Source organism: Vidua macroura, chromosome 25 (assembly GCF_024509145.1).
Source record: "Vidua macroura isolate BioBank_ID:100142 chromosome 25, ASM2450914v1, whole genome shotgun sequence".
NCBI classification, from domain to species: Eukaryota; Metazoa; Chordata; class Aves; order Passeriformes; family Viduidae; genus Vidua; species Vidua macroura.
Window position 1 is genome coordinate 1,027,291 of NC_071595.1, and position 16,847 is coordinate 1,044,137.

At 64.5% G+C, this 16,847-nt stretch overlaps 2 protein-coding genes across 5 annotated transcripts in view; both read left to right on the forward strand.

Moving 5' to 3' along the window:
• DLGAP3 (DLG associated protein 3) overlaps nucleotides 1-12,129 on the forward strand; it is a 28,001-nt gene extending 15,872 nt beyond the window's left edge. For 2 of the 4 annotated variants that reach the window (XM_053998965.1, XM_053998966.1), the window contains exons 2-12: nucleotides 391-473; nucleotides 3,092-4,172; nucleotides 5,089-5,291; nucleotides 6,505-6,619; nucleotides 6,708-6,942; nucleotides 7,435-7,775; nucleotides 7,884-7,969; nucleotides 8,650-9,074; nucleotides 9,317-9,408; nucleotides 9,651-9,794; nucleotides 10,145-12,129. In XM_053998965.1, coding sequence (XP_053854940.1) covers nucleotides 3,150-4,172; nucleotides 5,089-5,291; nucleotides 6,505-6,619; nucleotides 6,708-6,942; nucleotides 7,435-7,775; nucleotides 7,884-7,969; nucleotides 8,650-9,074; nucleotides 9,317-9,408; nucleotides 9,651-9,794; nucleotides 10,145-10,363 — 2,883 coding nt within the window. In that variant the 5' untranslated portion in view covers nucleotides 391-473; nucleotides 3,092-3,149 and the 3' untranslated portion in view covers nucleotides 10,364-12,129. The remainder of the gene's footprint in view (nucleotides 1-390; nucleotides 474-3,091; nucleotides 4,173-5,088; nucleotides 5,292-6,504; nucleotides 6,620-6,707; nucleotides 6,943-7,434; nucleotides 7,776-7,883; nucleotides 7,970-8,649; nucleotides 9,075-9,316; nucleotides 9,409-9,650; nucleotides 9,795-10,144) is intronic. The other 2 variants (XM_053998968.1, XM_053998967.1) reach the window with 2 other exon arrangements.
• A 1,573-nt stretch (nucleotides 12,130-13,702) lies between these two features.
• Nucleotides 13,703-14,419, forward strand: SMIM12 (small integral membrane protein 12). The gene has a single exon (XM_053998895.1). The coding sequence runs from the start codon at nucleotides 13,896-13,898 to the stop codon at nucleotides 14,172-14,174; it is 279 nt and encodes a 92-aa protein (XP_053854870.1). The 5' UTR covers nucleotides 13,703-13,895; the 3' UTR covers nucleotides 14,175-14,419.
• Nucleotides 14,420-16,847: the final 2,428 nt, after the last annotated feature.

The window sequence follows — 16,847 nt, forward strand, 5'->3', positions numbered from 1 at the left end:
TCGCACCTCTCCCGGGCTGGAAGCTGGAAAAAAAAAAAGTCCCTTTGGTGGCGCTGGAAAGGCGGGGTGGCGGGAGGAGGCTTTGTGGAGCCAGCGGCCGGATCCGGAGCAAATGAAAGTCGATGGCGAGGTGGCCGCTGGGCCAGCTCTGGCACCCGCTGGCAGGGAATTGCATAACAGGATGGGACTGGGCATGGTTTTGGGGCTGAACTGGGTGAAACACGTGGCCATGGCCGTGCGGAGCTGTCCCCGTTGCTGTGCTGGTGTGGGGCGGCCTCAGGGGAAGATGGAAGGCTGGGCTGATAAAAAACACACAGGGAGGTGGCTCAGGCTGGTTTTCAGGGGGAACACCCTTGCTCTGGCTTCATCCCTGCCCTGTTGCTCCCCCAGAGCCTGCTGCCCCAGGGATTCCCAGCGTGGAGGAGCTGCTGCTGGCGAGGCCATGAGGACAGCATCCCCCTGAGCGCCGGGCGGTGAGTGCCACCAACAGGCTTCACTGGGACCCCAGCATGCCCATGGTGGAGCTGCTGGGGTAGGACAGGGGGCCAGGACCCCCTGAGTGCAGGGCCATCAACCCCGGCTCTTGGGGTTAGACCTGGAAGCGTTGGAAAACACTTGTCAGGGCGGTTTGCCAGACCCGGACATTGTGATGGGGTTTTGATGTCCTCTCACCTCCCCGCTGGTGTTCCTGGAGCTGGAGGAAAGATGAGAGGATCCTGGGTACTGTGGGGTCCCAGAGAAGCTCAGGCTCCTGGTGGGTCTGCCCTGAATCCCTGTAGCCCTGGGCCTCAGCACGGCGCTGCCTCCAAGGCAGGGATCTCATGGGGTAGCTGCTGGGAAGTGGAACTGCCTCTGCCAAGTGCTCACATGGGAAATTAAGCAGGAGGCTGAATTTCAGGATGGCCTGGAGCACCAGGGACTACGAGCCCCTCTCCTCCCTGTGCTGACCCTCGCAATGGGGAGAGACATCAGAGGGAGGTGGTGGTGAGGAGCCACTGGTGGGAGTTTCTCCTGGCGCTGGATGCAATAAAGGCGAGGAGTGAGTTATTTGTAATGGTAATTATGCTCTTCCAGTTTATCCTAGCACATAATTGTGTGGGCGGTAGGTTCCCACTGGTGGTAATTACCCTGGTGTTAAATGGCACAAAATTCAGCTGGGCTGGGTTTTTCCCCCTTGACTTAAATCTGTGCTTTGGTGGCACAAATCCCTCCATCCCAAGGGCCGCTCAGTGGATTGGCTTTTGGAGGGACGCAGCTCCGGCTCTCGGCCATCTGCCCATGAGCCACGCTCTGGCCAGCTGCCCCCGTCCCATGTGCCAGCCTGCCCACACTGCCCTCCTGGGACAGGGGAGAGGAGTGGGCTCAGGGGCCTCTCTCATCCTCTGCACGTGGCCATTCCTGCTGGCACGTGGGGATGGAGATGGTGCACTACAGTGCTTGTGCTGAGCCCCACGGGGTCACTCCCGACCCCTTCTCCGTCCCGAGGTTGCCCTCAGGGAGCCTGGCTGGTTCCCTGGGCAGGGTGTAGATGCCTGTGCCACCTTGGTGAGCTGGGACATGGATCCTCCACCACGGCGTGTCCCCAGCCGCTGCCAGCGCTCCGCAGGTGCGGGGGAGCTGCGGCGCTGCCTCGCCCGCAGTTCCGGCTTTGTTGAATTCCTGCACCTGCCGAGCACAAAAGCCCGGCGGGCTCGTGCTGACAGGCTCCGCAGATATTTTGACTCCTTCTTGCCGCCGCGGCAGCAATATTTGGATCAGCTGAGAGCTTCCCTCCCCGAGCAGGAGATGATAGCTCAGCCCGCGGAGGCAGAGCTGGGCTGGGAGCCTGTTTGTCTGTCTGTCCTTCCATCCTGCTGCTCGATCCCCGGCCAGGGAGGCAGCTCCATCCCACGCTGCTGCTCCTGCTCCTCGCAGCAGCTGTCTCAGGAGGGGAGAGGCATCGTCTGTACCAGCTGCATCCTCCGTTCAGCAATTAGGGGGCCTTGTTAGAGCAGGAGCAGGATCTGAGGATGGGGAGCGGCACAGAATGGAGCCATCCAGCCGGGAAGCGGGGAAGGAAGATGGTGGTGGCTTAGGGCAGATGTGTTCTCAGGGCCCTGTCTGCTGCTCAGGGCCAAAACCCATCGCTGCCCACCCCCACATCCCTTGGGGACCCCCAGCCTCTCTCTCCTCCAGGGCTGCTCGGGGGCACAACCCCCTCCCACCAGCCCTGGCCCTCCCAGTGTCCCTTGTTTCCAGTCTCCATGGTCAAATCCCTACGTGCCACAGGGAACGTCCCACGGTCACCTTTCCCTGCAGCCAGTCTGGGAGACGTTCTGCCTGCAGCACCCTGCCCAAATATGACAACAAGAACGTTAACGATGCCTGTTAATTAGCCGAGATGCTCTGGAGAATAAGTAATTTCCTTATTTACAGTCCAACCAAAGACAGAGCCTTTGAGGGACTATAAGGCACACAAACCTCCATGGATGCAGGCGGCTCAGCCTGGCTCAACGCCGTCCATCCTCCTGCTTCTCCCTGGGGCTGCCCCTCACACAGCACAGCCACCTCTGCTCCTGGCTCCTCATCCAGAGGGCTTGCAGGGCAGGAGAACCCTGGATCGTGGGTCTCCATGCACAGCTCCGTGTGGGGCTGGATGGAGACATCAGAGCGCGGCCCCCCCGCGCCCCGCGGCAGCTCATTAGCGGCGCTGTGAATCGCATCGGCTGAAAAACTCAGCCAGAGCTGCTTTCTAATGGAGAAACACTTCATAATATTTGGTGTTGGAGAAGAAAACAAGGATCTGCTGATGGCAGCATGTGCTCCCTCGCCGTCTGCAGGCCCTGCTGCCTGCATCGCTGCTGGCAGCACCTTCTCCTTCCCACTGCCCCCTCCGAGCACCTGAACTGGGGGTAACCCCAGGTGCCTGGCCTGGGCACTGTGCTCCTGTCACCAGGTGGAATGCCAGGATTCTGGCACTTCACAGGGCTGAATCTTGCCCTGGAAACTTCCCAGCCTTCTCAGCTGGTTCCTGTGAGGTAGCCTCCAATGTTCTGCTGGTTGTGGGGGTGCAGAGGGGATCTTGACACTGTTCTTGTCCCTGTCCCCACAGATGAGCCCGCAGGGGCATCCCGGCAAGATGCCGAGGCTATGGGGTGGGTGCTGAAATTATGAAAGGCTACCATGGGGAGCGTAGCCAGACACAGCCCTCCTCCGGCCACCGCTGCCGCTGCATCCCAGAGGACTGCGAGCATCCCGCCGACTACATCCCGCACGGCCCCGAGGGCCGGCCGCCGTACCTGCTCAGCCCCAGCGAGCCGTGTTCCCTGGAGCATCCCTACTGCCCGGCGCGGAGCCCCGGCGCGGCCAGCGAGTGCCCGGGCGGGCCCCTGAGCGAGCCGCCCTCCGCCAGCGCCAGCAGCACCTTCCCGAGGATGCATCACGCGCAGCAGCCCTACGACTCCTGCGACGAGTGCATGGCGACCGCCCACCCTGCCAGCAAGATCAACCGCCTGCCCCCCACGCTGCTGGACCAGTTCGAGAAGCAGCTGCCGCTGCACCACGACGGCTTCCACACGCTGCAGTACCCCCGGGCCGGCGGCGCCGAGCCCCGCAGCGAGAGCCCCAGCCGCATCCGCCACCTCGTCCACTCCGTCCAGAAGCTCTTCGCCAAGTCCCACTCCCTGGAGGCGCCGGCCAAGCGGGACTACAACGGCGCCAAGATGGACGGCCGCGGGGACGGCTACCACCACCACCACCACCACCACCATCACCACCACCACCACCAGTCCCGCCACGGCAAGCGCAGCAAGAGCAAGGACCGTAAGGTGGACTCCCGGCACCGGTCCAAGATGTTGGGCTGGTGGAGCTCCGACGACAACCTGGACAGCGACAGCAGCTACATGGTGTCCGGCCGGCACGCCGCCGACCAGGGCACCCAGTACTGCGTGGACGCTCCCGAAAGTGCCTTCAGAGACTTGACCTTGAAGAGTCTAAAGGGTGGCGGGGAAGGAAAATGCCTGGCCTGTGCCGGCATGTCCATGTCTCTGGATGGCCAGACGCTCAAGAGGAGTGCCTGGCACACCATGACTGTCAGCCAGGCCCGTGAGGCCTATCCCAGCGCCGGCGGCACTGAGAAGACCTTGATGCTTCAGGAAGCAAAGGCCAAAGACCGAGCGTACCAGTACCTGCAGGTGAGGGGCTGGGCAGCGTGAGGGGACTGGGGCTGACTGCGCTGTGGGGCGAGCCAGGACCCTCCATCCAGCAGCCTGGGGTGCTGTGGGGATGCTCCAGCTCTGCTCCATATCCCCAGCGCCTGTGCCCCATCCCCATGGTCCTGTGCCGGTCCCCGATGTCTTCTCGAAGCCCATCTGCTGCCTCCTGCCCTGTGCTGCATTTGGGGTCAGACCAGCTCTGTCAGCTCAGGGCCACCAGCATCCCTGTGCCTGCTCCCTTCTCACTGCTTTTATCCTGCCTGTGTGCCTGGCTGGGTGCCACTGCCTGCCTCATCTCCGGGCTCCCTTCTAGGTCACCCCCCATCCAATTAAAAGCTAATTAACTCTTCTCTCCCTTTCCTGGGGGAAGGAGACAGGGAGCAGCAATGCTGTGCTGGCTGGGGTGGGGGTGGCTGGGGCCTGTCTCCGCTGGCAGCGGGGGCATTGGGGCAGGGTGCCGGCCCCACCGCCCCAGCCGTGAACCCCAGGGGACATCATCCCCCTGCCACTGCCCTGTAAGGGCCCCGTGGTGCTGGCGTCAGCGGCACGTGGTGGAACTGGTGCCCGATACGTCAGGCGGGCGCTGCGCTGGCATGGGTGGGATTTGGCCCAGACGCTCCTGCCGGCGGGGCCGTGAGGTGGGAGCTGCTGCGCCGCCCCGGATGGTGGGAATGGGGAGCCGTGGCTGTTAGGAGGGATCTGCTCTCCTGGATTCTGGGGCTTTCCAAAAGGGTCAGAGCCCCCAGGCTCTGTCCCTGCAGCTCTGGCGTGCATGGGGAGGACAAGGCACACGTGCTGGATTTGGGCTGGATTTGGGCTGGCACGTGGCTCTGCTCTGCATCCCACCTGTGGGACCCCGGCCACCATGTCCTCCCACGCTTGCCTCCTGCTCCAGGTGCCGCAGGACGAGTGGAGCGGGTACCCGGCGGGCAAGGACGGGGAGATCCCGTGCCGGCGGATGCGCAGCGGCAGCTACATCAAGGCCATGGGCGATGAGGACAGCGCCGACTCGGACATCAGCGCCAAAGTGTTGCCCAGGGCGGCCACGCGGCGAGACAGCTACCGCCGCTCCTCCAGCGCCGACCAGGCCAGGACCAAGTAAGGGCTGCTGCCTCCCGGCCCCGTCCCAGCTCTGCACGCGGCAGCGGGGCCATGAGCCAGGGCTCCCTGGGAGGACAAGTGGCATGTCCCTGCTGATGGCATTGTCCCCACTCACAGCACTGTTCCTGCTCCCAGCACTGTCCCCACTCACAGCACTGTCCCTGCTCCCAGCACTGTTCCTGCTCACAGCACTGTCCCCACTCACAGCACTGTCCCTGCTCCCAGCACTGTCCCTTGCTCACAGCACCGTCCCTGCTCACAGCACCGTCCCTGCTCACAGCACTGTCCCTTGCTCACAGCACCGTCCCTGCTCACAGCACTGTCCCCGCTCACAGCACTGTTCCTGCTCACAGCACTGTCCCTTGCTCACAGCACCGTCCCTGCTCACAGCACTGTCCCCGCTCACAGCACTGTTCCTGCTCACAGCACTGTCCCCACTCACAGCACTGTCCCTGCTCCCAGCACTGTCCCTTGCTCACAGCACCGTCCCTGCTCACAGCACCGTCCCTGCTCACAGCACTGTCCCTTGCTCACAGCACCGTCCCTGCTCACAGCACTGTCCCCGCTCACAGCACTGTCCCTGCTCACAGCACTGTCCCCACTCACAGCACTGTCCCTTGCTCACAGCACCGTCCCTGCTCACAGCACTGTCCCCGCTCACAGCACTGTTCCTGCTCACAGCACTGTCCCCACTCACAGCACTGTCCCTGCTCCCAGCACTGTTCCTGCTCACAGCACTGTCCCCACTCACAGCACTGTCCCTGCTCCCAGCACTGTTCCTGCTCACAGCACTGTCCCCACTCACAGCACCATTCCTGCTCACAGCACTGTCCCCACTCCCAGCACTGTCCCTTGCTCACAGCACCATCCCTGCTCACAGCACCATCCTTGCTCACAGCCGCAGTCCCCAGCCAGCAGCACCGAGCCCTGTCCCTGCTCTGTGTCAGGGCACTGGGGGGGACATAGCTATGCTGGGTTTTCGGGGGGGACCTGCTGCTGCAGCCACATGCAGACTGTGGGGAGAAGAGGCAGGTTCAAGAGGATGACTGAGACATGTTCCAGTTCCAGTAGGTGACAGTTTTGGGGGCAGTGAGGAGTGGGGACAGCAGCAGTGGCCAGCGGGAGTATCACCGCGGCTGCGTTTCCGAATGCTCTGCTGGAATGTGTTGCTTTTGGTGCGATCCCTTCTATTCCCACTGTCTCTCATTAGGTTTGCAAGTAGGCACTATTCTGATTCATATATCTGTAACTGTCCCAGCTGCTGCACGCCACCGCGAATGCTCCCGCGGGGACAGAGCTACGGGCGTTCCTTCACCACCGGCCAGGTATGTTCTGTGGCACGGGTTCCACAGGGCAGGCTGGGGAAGGGATGTGGTGGATGTCGCTCTCAGCATCACCCACCGCTCTCCCCAGATCAACGACGAGCTCAACCACCAGTTTGAGGCCGTCTGCGAGTCGGTTTTCGGCGAGGTGGAGTCGCAGGCCGTGGAGGCGCTGGACCTGCCCGGCTGCTTCCGCATGCGGAGCCACAGCTACCTGCGGGCCATCCAGGCGGGCTGCTCCCAGGACGACGACTGTCTCTCACTCTTCTCCATGTCGGCCCCTCCTGGGCCGCCCATCACCAGCAGCATCCTGAAGCCCAGCACTTGTGAGTCCTGGGGGGGTGGCGAGGGCTTGGCCGCGTGAGGGAACCCCGCATCTCCCTGTCTGCTCACCTGGGCACCTGCCAAGGGCTGCTGCTGCCCTCCTCATGGCCCTTGACCCCTACAGGGCCCAGGACAGGGTGTGAGCATGCTGCTCGTCACCCAGTCCCAATCAGGGGGCTGCTCTGTGTCCCCAGCACCCATTTGCCATCCCCTCCTTCTCTCCACTTCTGTCCCCATGTCTGCCCCTTGCTGGGTGCTGCAGCAATGTGGCCAGCGTGGGTCTGGGCTGTTTTCCAATCCCAACAACTGATCAAACAGCCCCGCTGAACTCCGGCCCATATCTAACCCAGCTTAGGGGCAAAACCTGTGGGGCCATGATCCCCGTGCTGTGGGAGGAGATGGGCAGCATTCCCCGGGGCCCCTGTTCGTGGCGGGAAATGAGCAAGTGTCTGTGTTTTCACGTGCCTTTTCATCCTGCGCCTCTCCCACAACAGCCTTCAGTTACAGAAAAGCTCCACCTCCCATCCCTCCAGGAACCAAAGCCAAACCTCTCATCTCCGTCACGGCGCAGAGCAGCACCGAGTCCACCCACGAGAGCTACCTGCCCAGCGAGGTCGCCCGCAGCCCCGCCTGGTCCAAAGATGCCGCGGCCCGCTGCAACTCGGCCGAGAGCCTGGAGAGCTCCAAGGTGACGGCCGTGGCCCTCGACCTGCCCCCGGTCCAGCCCCGCGCCGCTCCCAAGCCCTCCACGCTCATCATCAAGGCCATCCCAGGCCGGGAGGAGCTGCGGAGCTTGGCTCGGCAGCGGAAGTGGCGTCCCTCCATCGGCGTGCAGGTGGGCTCCGCTCCTCCCTGCGGGCTGCCCGAGCGGTGTGGGCCGTGCTGAGCCACCACGCTGCGTTTTGGGGCTGCCCTCCAGCGCTCTCCCTCTGCCCCTTGGCAGGTTGAGGCCGTCTCTGACTCGGATACGGAGAGCCGGAGCCAGAGGGAGTTCCACTCCATCGGGGTGCAGGTGGAGGAGGACAAAAGGTACCACACGGCTGGACTGGGCTGAGACCTGCCACACTCGCTGCACTGAGGCGTTGGGTTCCCGGGGGCTTCCTGAGCTCTGCACACCACCACCACCCCACAGCATCTTTTCTCTCTCCCCCCTGGCTGAAACCCCAGAGCTCAGCACCATCCCCATCCCAGGCTAGCTGCCCCCACCTGGAGCAGGATTTGGCCTTTCCTTTGTCCTCTCTGCTGCCCAGGGAAGGGGCTGCCCTATTCCTGTGCTGGGTCTCCTCTGCTGGGCTCAGCCCTTAGCTTTGAGCCCACGCCAGGTGCAGATCAACCTTTGGGCATTTCTGTAGCTAACCACGACATTTTGGCTGGGATGGGAACGCCAGGTGCGCCAGAACGTGCATGGCCTGCGGGAGGGGAGCTCTGGCATCGTGCCCATGCAGCCTGGTGCTCCTCTCCATCCCTGGTCCAGCGCTGGTAGCCATGGAAACAGGCTGAGAGCAGAGGAGATGGGGGACTGGCAGATCGCAGCTGCTCAGGGTTGCGCCTGTGGCCCTGAATGCTCCGGGATCCGCCTCGGCATCCCCAGCCCCATCCTACCCGTGGGTGTCCCTCACCCTGCCCCTGCTGCTGCGGTACGTGGCAGAGGGGACGGGACAATCCCTGCTGGCCGCGAGTGTCCCCACGCTCTCCTCGTCTCTCTGCAGGCGAGCGCGCTTCAAGCGCTCCAACAGCGTGACAGCGGGCGTGCAGGCGGACCTGGAGCTCGAGGGCTTCACCGGCCTGGCCGTGGCCACCGAGGACAAAGCCCTGCAGTTCGGGCGGCCCTTCCAGCGGCACTCCTCGGAGCCCGAGTCGGGCCGGCAGTACGCCGTGTACAAGACGGTGCACACGCAGGGGCAGTGGGCGTACCGCGAGGATTACCAGCTGCAGTACGACACGGTGGAGGTGCCCCGGCGGGACGCCTGGATAGAGCGGGGCTCCCGCAGCCTCCCTGACTCCGGCCGCGCCTCCCCGTGCCACCGCGACGGGGAGTGGTTCATCAAACTGCTGCAGGCAGAGGTGGAGAAGATGGAGGGCTGGTGCCAGCAGATGGAGAGGGAGGCGGAGGACTATGACCTGCCCGAGGAGAGTGAGTCGGGTGGGGTGTCACAGCAAAGACAGGGCCTGGGGATCCTGCAGAGCTGGGCGGGGCACAGTCATTGTCCTGCAGTGCTCCCACCTTGGAGCTTCTTCCCTGCCAAGGCTGAAGAGGTTGGGTGAGGGCAAGGAGCACCGGGAAACCCTCTGGGGCTAGGGGGATATGAAGGAGAGGAGAAACACGATGTACTGGGGGGCTCTGAGCTGCCTGTGACTGCCTCCTCTCCTCCCCAGTCCTGGAGAAGATCCGGAGCGCGGTGGGCAGTGCCCAGCTCCTCATGTCCCAGAAGGTGCAGCAGTTCTACCGCCTCTGCCAGCAGAACATGGTGAGTGTGGGCAGCGGTGCCAGGGGGCAACTCCCAGTACTGGAGAAGATCCAGAGCACGGTGGGCAGTGCCCAGCTCCTCATGTGGTGGGGAGGGGGTGTCTCATACTCTCAGCCAGTGACTATGGATCACCATGGAGGACAGCTGGACATAGAGCCCCCAGCACAGGGGGCTGGGATGGTCCCATGGCCAGCAGAGCCAACATCCCACTGATGGATGAGGATGGCAATCTGTTCCCACAGGATCCCAACGCATTCCCTGTGCCCACCTTCCAAGACCTGGCTGGCTTCTGGGACCTCCTGCAGCTCTCCATTGAGGATGTCAGCATGAAGTTTGGGGAGCTCCAGCAGCTCAAGGCCAATGGGTGGAAGATCATGGAGCCCAAGGTAAGGGCAGGCCTCTGCCACTGGCACTTGTACCTGTCACCTCTCCCTCCCTCCTCATCCCCAAGCAGCTCCGCACCCAAACCACTGCAGGGCTCTCACTGGTGACTGCTTTTAGCAAACCCTTGAAAAACAGAGCTGGGAAAAAGTGAGGCTAGAGAAGAAGAGCTGTTCTCCCACTGATGCATCCCAGCCAAGGGCCAGGCAGGGTCCCGGAACGGGATGGATAAAGGGATGTGCAGCCCTGCCTTGCGACCTGTGGGAGGGTCCATGGAGCCTCTCACCATGGCTTGAGCCCACTGGGATGCCCATTCCTGGGAGCTCCCAGCCTGAAGCCCCCGTTGTCTGTGCAGGAGGAGAAGAAGGTGCCTCCCCCGATACCAAAGAAGCCGCCGCGCTCCAAGGTGCACCCGGTGAAGGAGCGCTCCTTGGACTCGGTGGACCGGCAGCGGCAGGAGGCCCGGAAGCGGCTCCTGGCAGCCAAACGAGCCGCCTCCTTCCGCCAGAGCTCGGCCACTGAGAGCGCGGACAGCATCGAGATCTACATCCCCGAGGCGCAGACCCGGCTGTGACCGCAGCCTCCGCTTTTCTACCCGGACTGGACGGCGCGGCCGTAGCTCACTGTGATGGGGGGCCGCGGGGACACCCCGGGGCAGCTCTTGGCCCCGCTCACAGCTTCTCTCTTTTCTATCTTAGCCCTTTCGTGGATCCGACGGCGGGTGAACGCAAAGCCCGGTTCTGCCCCGTCCCCTTGCCCCCCACCCCCCGCCCGCATGCCCCTGCCAGCCTCTCCTGGGGTCCGGGGCTCTCCCTCCCTCTGCCCTCCCTGGGGCTGTGTCCCAGCTTTCTGTCCCCTTCCCACTCCCCAGCCCTTCTGCACACCCGCCCCTGCATCCCAACCCGAAGAGAGGTGACCTTCAGCAGCCGGCCCCGCCGGGCTGGAGGGGAGGGGGCTGCAGGCAGGCCCCCCCGCCTCTCTGTACTCAGTGCAATCCCCTGGTGTGTGGCGGGGACGGGCCCCCCAGCCCCTGCCCAGCCACAGCCCCCCAGCCCTGCCCTGCCGGCACGAGGCTTTGGGACGTGCTGGGGACAAAGGGGTCCCCTCGCTGCTCCCCCCGCCTGCGGCTCAGGTGCCGTGGGGACCCAGGGCTCCCTCCCCTATATACATATATAAATATAACCCAAGGAATAAACCAGAAACTACACGTGACCAGCGCTGTGTCCTGCCTGGTGGGACGGGCCAGAGCAGCAAAAGCCGCCCGGTCACGGCGAGCCGCCCCGCTTCCTTCGCACGGAGCATCGCCACGCGCTTCTCCCCTTCCCGCTCAGCCCTCCTTCCCCTCAGTCCATCCCTCGTCTGTCCGTCCTTCCCTCCTGCCAGCCTGGAGTCCAGGAGCACCTCTGCAACGTGGCACTAGCCAGGGACAGGCAATAGTCCCCCGGTGCCTTGCTGCAGGTGGGAGATGCTCCCCCAGTGAGCCCGCCTGCAGTGACAAGGACCACGCTGGGCTTGGCACCAGTGGGTGGGACAGGAGTGTGGACATGGCCAGCAGCTGCCCCTTGAGTGTGGAGCTAGAGACCCCCTCAGGGGGACACCCCTTCCCCCTGAGCTCTCGGAACCCAGCGGGATGGGACACCCCAGGACAGGGCTGTCACGTACCCGATGCCTCTCAGGGCCAAGGGACACCCTGGGATGTGGCTGTTCCCAGCTCCCCCATCACTGTGCACAGAGCCAGGAACAGGGCGGAGAGCTCCCTCCGGGGCAGAGCAGTGTCGTGGGGCAGGAGGCTGCATCTGCCTCATCCCTGTCCTTCAGCCCGTTCTCCAGACATCCTGTCCCCCTCAGTGTCCCTTTTGGTGGCAGAGGGGGGAGGACGCCACCCCCGCCCCTCACTCTGCCGCGCCAGCAGCAGCCCCACGCAGCATCACCAGCCTCCCCCCCAGGGCAGGGCCAGTGGGTGCCAGGTAGCTCCCGAAATCTGGGGCCAAACCTCGCCCAGGCCCTCAGGCAGGGCGGTGGGATCAGAGGCAGCCGGGGGACGCCTCGCTGGGGTCCCTCGCTCCTGGGGGTCCGTCGGTGCTAAACACCTCCGTGACGGCAGCACCCACTCAGCCACCCAAAGCCCTTCCCCACCCCACTCCCCCTGCACCCCGGATTTAGGGATGTGCCTGGGAAGGGCCCCCGGCCCCCGCCCCGGCCAGCGCCGTGCAGTGACCGTGACACGTGGCTCCCTTTTTATTGTAACGAACCGCCGCAATTAATAAAGATGACTTTGGTTACTCCGGGCCAGCGGCCGCTTCCCTGCGGGGACGTGGCCGGCACCGGGCTCGCCTTTCACCTGTCTCCCATCCTTTTGTGTCCGTGGGGTGGGAAATGCAGGTGTGTGGTGCGGGAAATTGGTGACCGTGGGGTGGGAGAGGGGCTTTTGCGGGTCTCCTCGTGGATCCCCCCCCCACGGAAACCTCCCACGGGTCTCCCCACGGGTCTCTTCCAGCAGCGTCTGTGCCTCTGAGTCCCTCCCCATGGGTCTCCTCCTGTGGGTGTCTCTCTGTGGATCTCTCCCCGTGTGACTCCCCGCGTGAGTCTCCCCTGTGACACCCCCGTGGGTGTCTCTCTGTGACACTCCTCGTGACTCCCGCATGACATCTCCCCGTGGCTCGCCCCGCCAAGACACCCTCTGGGACTCTCTCCGAATCCTCCCTGAGTCTCCCCTGGGACTCCTCCTGTGACTCTCCCTGTGTTTGTCCCGGTGGGCTCTCCCCGGGGGTCTCGCCCTGTGGGTGTCCCCCCGTGGCTCCCCCCGTGACACCTCCGGGGGTGTCCCCCCGTGACACCTCTCCAGAACACCACTGTGGGTGTCTCTCTGTGACCTCCCCCGCATGACTCCCCTCCATGTTCCCCCCTTGTCCTCTCCCGTGGATTCCTCCTGTCCCCCCTGATGACTCCCCCTCGTGTTCCCTCCGTGCTCCCCTTCGTGTTCCCTCCGTGTCACCCCATGACTCCCCCTCGCTGTCCCCCCACATATTCCCCACGACCCCTCCTCGTGCTGCTCTGTGTCCCCCAATCTTTTTCCCTCCCCGTGTCCCCCATGTCTCCCCCTTGGTGTCCCTCTCCCGTATCCCCCATGATTCCCCCTCGGTGTCCCTCTCCCGTATCCCCCATGATTTCCCCTTTCTGTGTGCCCCCTGTGTCCCTCCGTGTCCCCCCGTGTCCCCCCCGTGTCCCCCATGATTCTCCCCCTATGTCCCTCCTGTGTCCCCCCATGTCTCCCCCTGTCCCCCTATGTCCCCCCGTATTCCCCCGTGTCCCCCCATGTCCCCCCCGTGTCCCCCTGTATCTCCCTGTGTCCTCCCATGTCCCCCCCATGTCCCCCATGTCCCCCATTTCCCGCATGTCCTCCGTGTCCCCCGTATCCCCCCGTGTCCCCCCTGTGTCCCCCGTGTCCACCCATGTCCCCCCATGTCCCCCCGTGTCCCCCGCATGTCCCCCCATGTCTCCCCGTGTCCCCCATGTCCCCCATTTCCCCCATGTCCTCCGTGTCCCCCGTATCCCCCCCCGTGTCCTCCCGTGTCCCCCCCGTCTCCCCATGTCCCCCCCGTCTCCCCCCATGTCTCCCCGTGTCCCCCCCTGTATCCCCCGGTGTCCCCCCGTGTCCCCCCCCATGTCCCTCGTGTCCCCCCCTGTCCCTCCGTGCGCCCCATGTCCCCCCGTGTCCCCCCATGTTCTCCGTGTCCCCCCGTGTCCCCCGTGTCCCCCCGTGTCCCCCATGTCCCCCCCGTGTCCCCCCCGTGTCCCCCCCTGTCCCCCCCGGTGTCCCCAGCCGCTGTCGCTCCTCCAGCGCTGCGCTTCCCGCGCTGTCCGCCAGGGGGCAGCGCCGCCCCGCCGCCCCCTCACGGCCGTGACCGGAACGGGCGGGGCCGGGCCCGGTGAGCGGGGCCGGGGCCGGGGCTGGGCCCGGCTGAGCGGGGCCGGGCGGGGGTCCCTGCGGAGCCGGGCGGGGGTCCCTGCGCGGCCCACGCGGGTCCCCATTCCCTGCGGCCATCGCTGAGGCCCCGGCGCGAGCGGGCCCGGCCGGTAACCGCCGCGTCCCGCCCCCGGCAGGCATGTGGTCCGTGCTGTGGGCGGCCGTGCGCTCCAAGGCCCCGTACGTCACCTTCCCGGTGGCCTTCGTGGTGGGGCTGGTGGGCTCCCAGCTGGAGTGGTTCCTGCGCGGAGACCCCCCGCCCACGGCCCAGGAGGAGAAGAGCATCTCGGAGCAGCGGGAGGACCGCAAGCTGCAGGAGATCGTGGGCGAGGACCTGACCAAGGTGGTGAGCCTGAAGGACAAGCTGGAGTTCGCCCCTCGGGCCGTGCTCAACAGGAACAGGCCCGAAAAGAGTTAATAAAGGGTGATTTGGGCAAAGACGGTGCCCTGGAGCCGTTGCTGGGGTCTCCCTGACACCTGCAGTGCTTCCACCTGCTGCACCTGCTGCTCCTCACCCTGCCGGAGCCTCCGGAGGGTCAGGTTTGCCACCCCATGGATTTGCTCAAGGTACCCGGAGCTCGGTGGCAGAGCGGGCAGGGAGCCGTGTGCGTGGAGGTGGAGAGAGTCTGAAACTGCTCAGCTCCCAAAACACTCTCGGCCTGGTTCCGTCTGTGTCTCCTCAGGTTTGATTTCTTCCGTGGTGTGAAAGTAGAAGAAGTTTGGACCTGAGTGCCATGGGACGGGGTCAGTGACGGGAAGAACTGCTGCCCAGCTTCCAGATCCCCTGTGGCTCATGATGAGCCCCAGTACAGCCCCTCACCACAAGGTACTACAGCAGCCACGGAGCTCTCTGGGGACCCCCTCTCTGCATCATCCCTCCCAGGAACGGTGACAGAGAGAGGTGAAAGTCTTGGTCCTGCTCCGTTGTGCTGCTCTCAGCGTGGCGTTGTGTTGGGAATGGGGAGATCTCTGCCCTTTGCACAATAAACTTCTGTCAGTGCTCGGGCCTCTGTGTCTCCTGCATCAGCACAGCCCCAGCCCTATCTCAGGGCGTGTTTCTGCTCCCTGCGTGTTCAAGAAGCAACTGCTGCAGTGGGACAGATGCCACTGCTGTCCCTGGCCGGGCACTGCCCTCCAGGCCTGGCAGCAGGGTGGTGGGCAGGAAGGAGGAGGAGGAGGCACCAAATTCCCAGCCTGTGCTGTGGCCGTGCCTCCCTCCCAGCTCCCCCAGTTGCGTCATCTGCTTCCGTTTGACCTCTTTATCTCGAGGAGAAGGGCTGTGACAACACGGGGATCCCAGGGGATGGGGGTCCCACTGGGGTGCTGAGCAGGGAGAGGCTGGCAGCAGGCACTGGGGGCCAGTGGCTGGTGTCCCCTCAGGTGCTGGCACAGCAGGGACAGACCCCAGCCAGAGCTGCCTGAGCAGGGCCAGGGCCGGGGTTATCGCTGCCTCCCGGTTTGTTTTGTCCCGTGGTGCCTGAGCAAGGCCCCGGCTCTGCCCTGGCCCGGCCTTCCCCTCCCGGGGACGATAAATCTGCCGTGCCCGGTGCGAGTGCTGAGGTCAGCAGGCAGTCAGCATTCACGCTGGGCTGTGCTGTGCCCTGGCCAGGGCCATTCCTGCCCTGCTGACAGCTTTACTGCCATGCTCCCGGCTCTGTTTGCTGCCCGAGCTGCTGTCCTGGGCTGGACTGCTGCCCTCAGCTGGGCTCATGGCCCAGCACCGCCGGGAACACTCTGACCTTTGCTGCTGCTGCTTCTGTCACCTCGGGAGAAGGTGCAAGGAGGAGCCTGGGTGTGATTTGCAGCCTGTCCCAGCCCTGTCTCACTGCCACCTCCTGCTCTGGGGCTCACAACGCCCACCACGTTGTCCCCTGGCAGGCTGGCAGTGTCGCCTGAAGTAGCCCCCTTCCCCTTTGTCTGCTGCTTTCCCAGCCAGGCTGTGGGGTGACGGCTGTTCCCTATTGTGTGCTGGGGTGGGAATGGTCCTGTTCCTTCTCCCAGCTGGGACCAGCTCGGAAGCTGTCTCTGAAATGCCTTTGTTCACCCCGCGCCGGAGCGGCTCCCCCGGCTGTTTATAGCCCATTGATCCCCTCGTTCCCAGGGCCGGCCGGGCACAATCGGGCTTTGGGGGGGCCTTGCTGCCCCATTTCCTGCCCCAGCCCCATGCAGTGTCGGTCGGGGGGGCTGCTCCAGCACGGTGCTGGAGCGATGCCCCGGGGAAGGAGCCCTGATAGTGCCAGCTTGGGCATCGATGGCACCTGGCCGGCAGCCCCTGCCCTGCTGCCGTCCCTGCCTGTGGCACTTCCAGCTGTTTTCCGTGTGTCTGGGGACTCCCGTCCGTCCACCGGCACTGCTGCGGGTCTGTGGATTCCCGCAGGCGCTGGGAGAGGGGTGCAGCCGCTTCCCAGACCCGTTGCCTTTCTCCTAAGCCTTCAGTGCTGTAAACCCACCCTTCCTCCCATTGAATCCCAACAATGTGCTGCTTGGGAAGTGCCGGCGGGACAAGAATAGGAGCGTGCAGCTCTCAGGGCTAGGGCGAGCAGCCACGGCGGCTCACGAAGAGCGAGAGGAAGCTTTGCTGAATAAACCATTATGGTAAAACCCTGCCCTCCCGAGCCTGCACTCAGCCACTCATGTGCAAACGGTCTGGTGCAGGGGGTTTGTGATCCAGCTGTTCCCAGCATGGCACAGCTTGGTGCTGCTGTGGAAGCCCTGCCTGCAGCGAAGCTGTCCCCGGGCAAGGAGTCCCACTCCTGGCCAGGAGGCCAGTGTTTGGTGTGAGGGCATCCTCCCAGGCTTGTCCAGCTTCAGGGATGTCCCTGCATCCGGGGCTGGCTGTGACTGCACGGTGCCATGGATGCGTTGAATCCAGCAGCCACAAGTACACCTGGTCCTAGCCCAGCCTGTGGTGGCTGTGCCCCAGGCTCACAGGGGATCAGGCTGACTGCAGTGCTCTTGGCATGGCCTGAGGGCAGCTGCAGCTTCCCGATGGACCCTCTGTGCTGCCCAGGTCCTGCATTGCTCCTGGCATCCACCATGAGCAGCTCGTGAGAGGAGCAGGTGGTGGTTTCCGCAGGCAGGATGCTGGGAG

Excerpts from the sequence above, each read along its gene's own strand:
- SMIM12 (XM_053998895.1), top strand. The coding sequence starts at position 13,896 with ATGTGGTCCGTGCTGTGGGCGGCCGTGCGCTCCAAGGCCCCGTACGTC.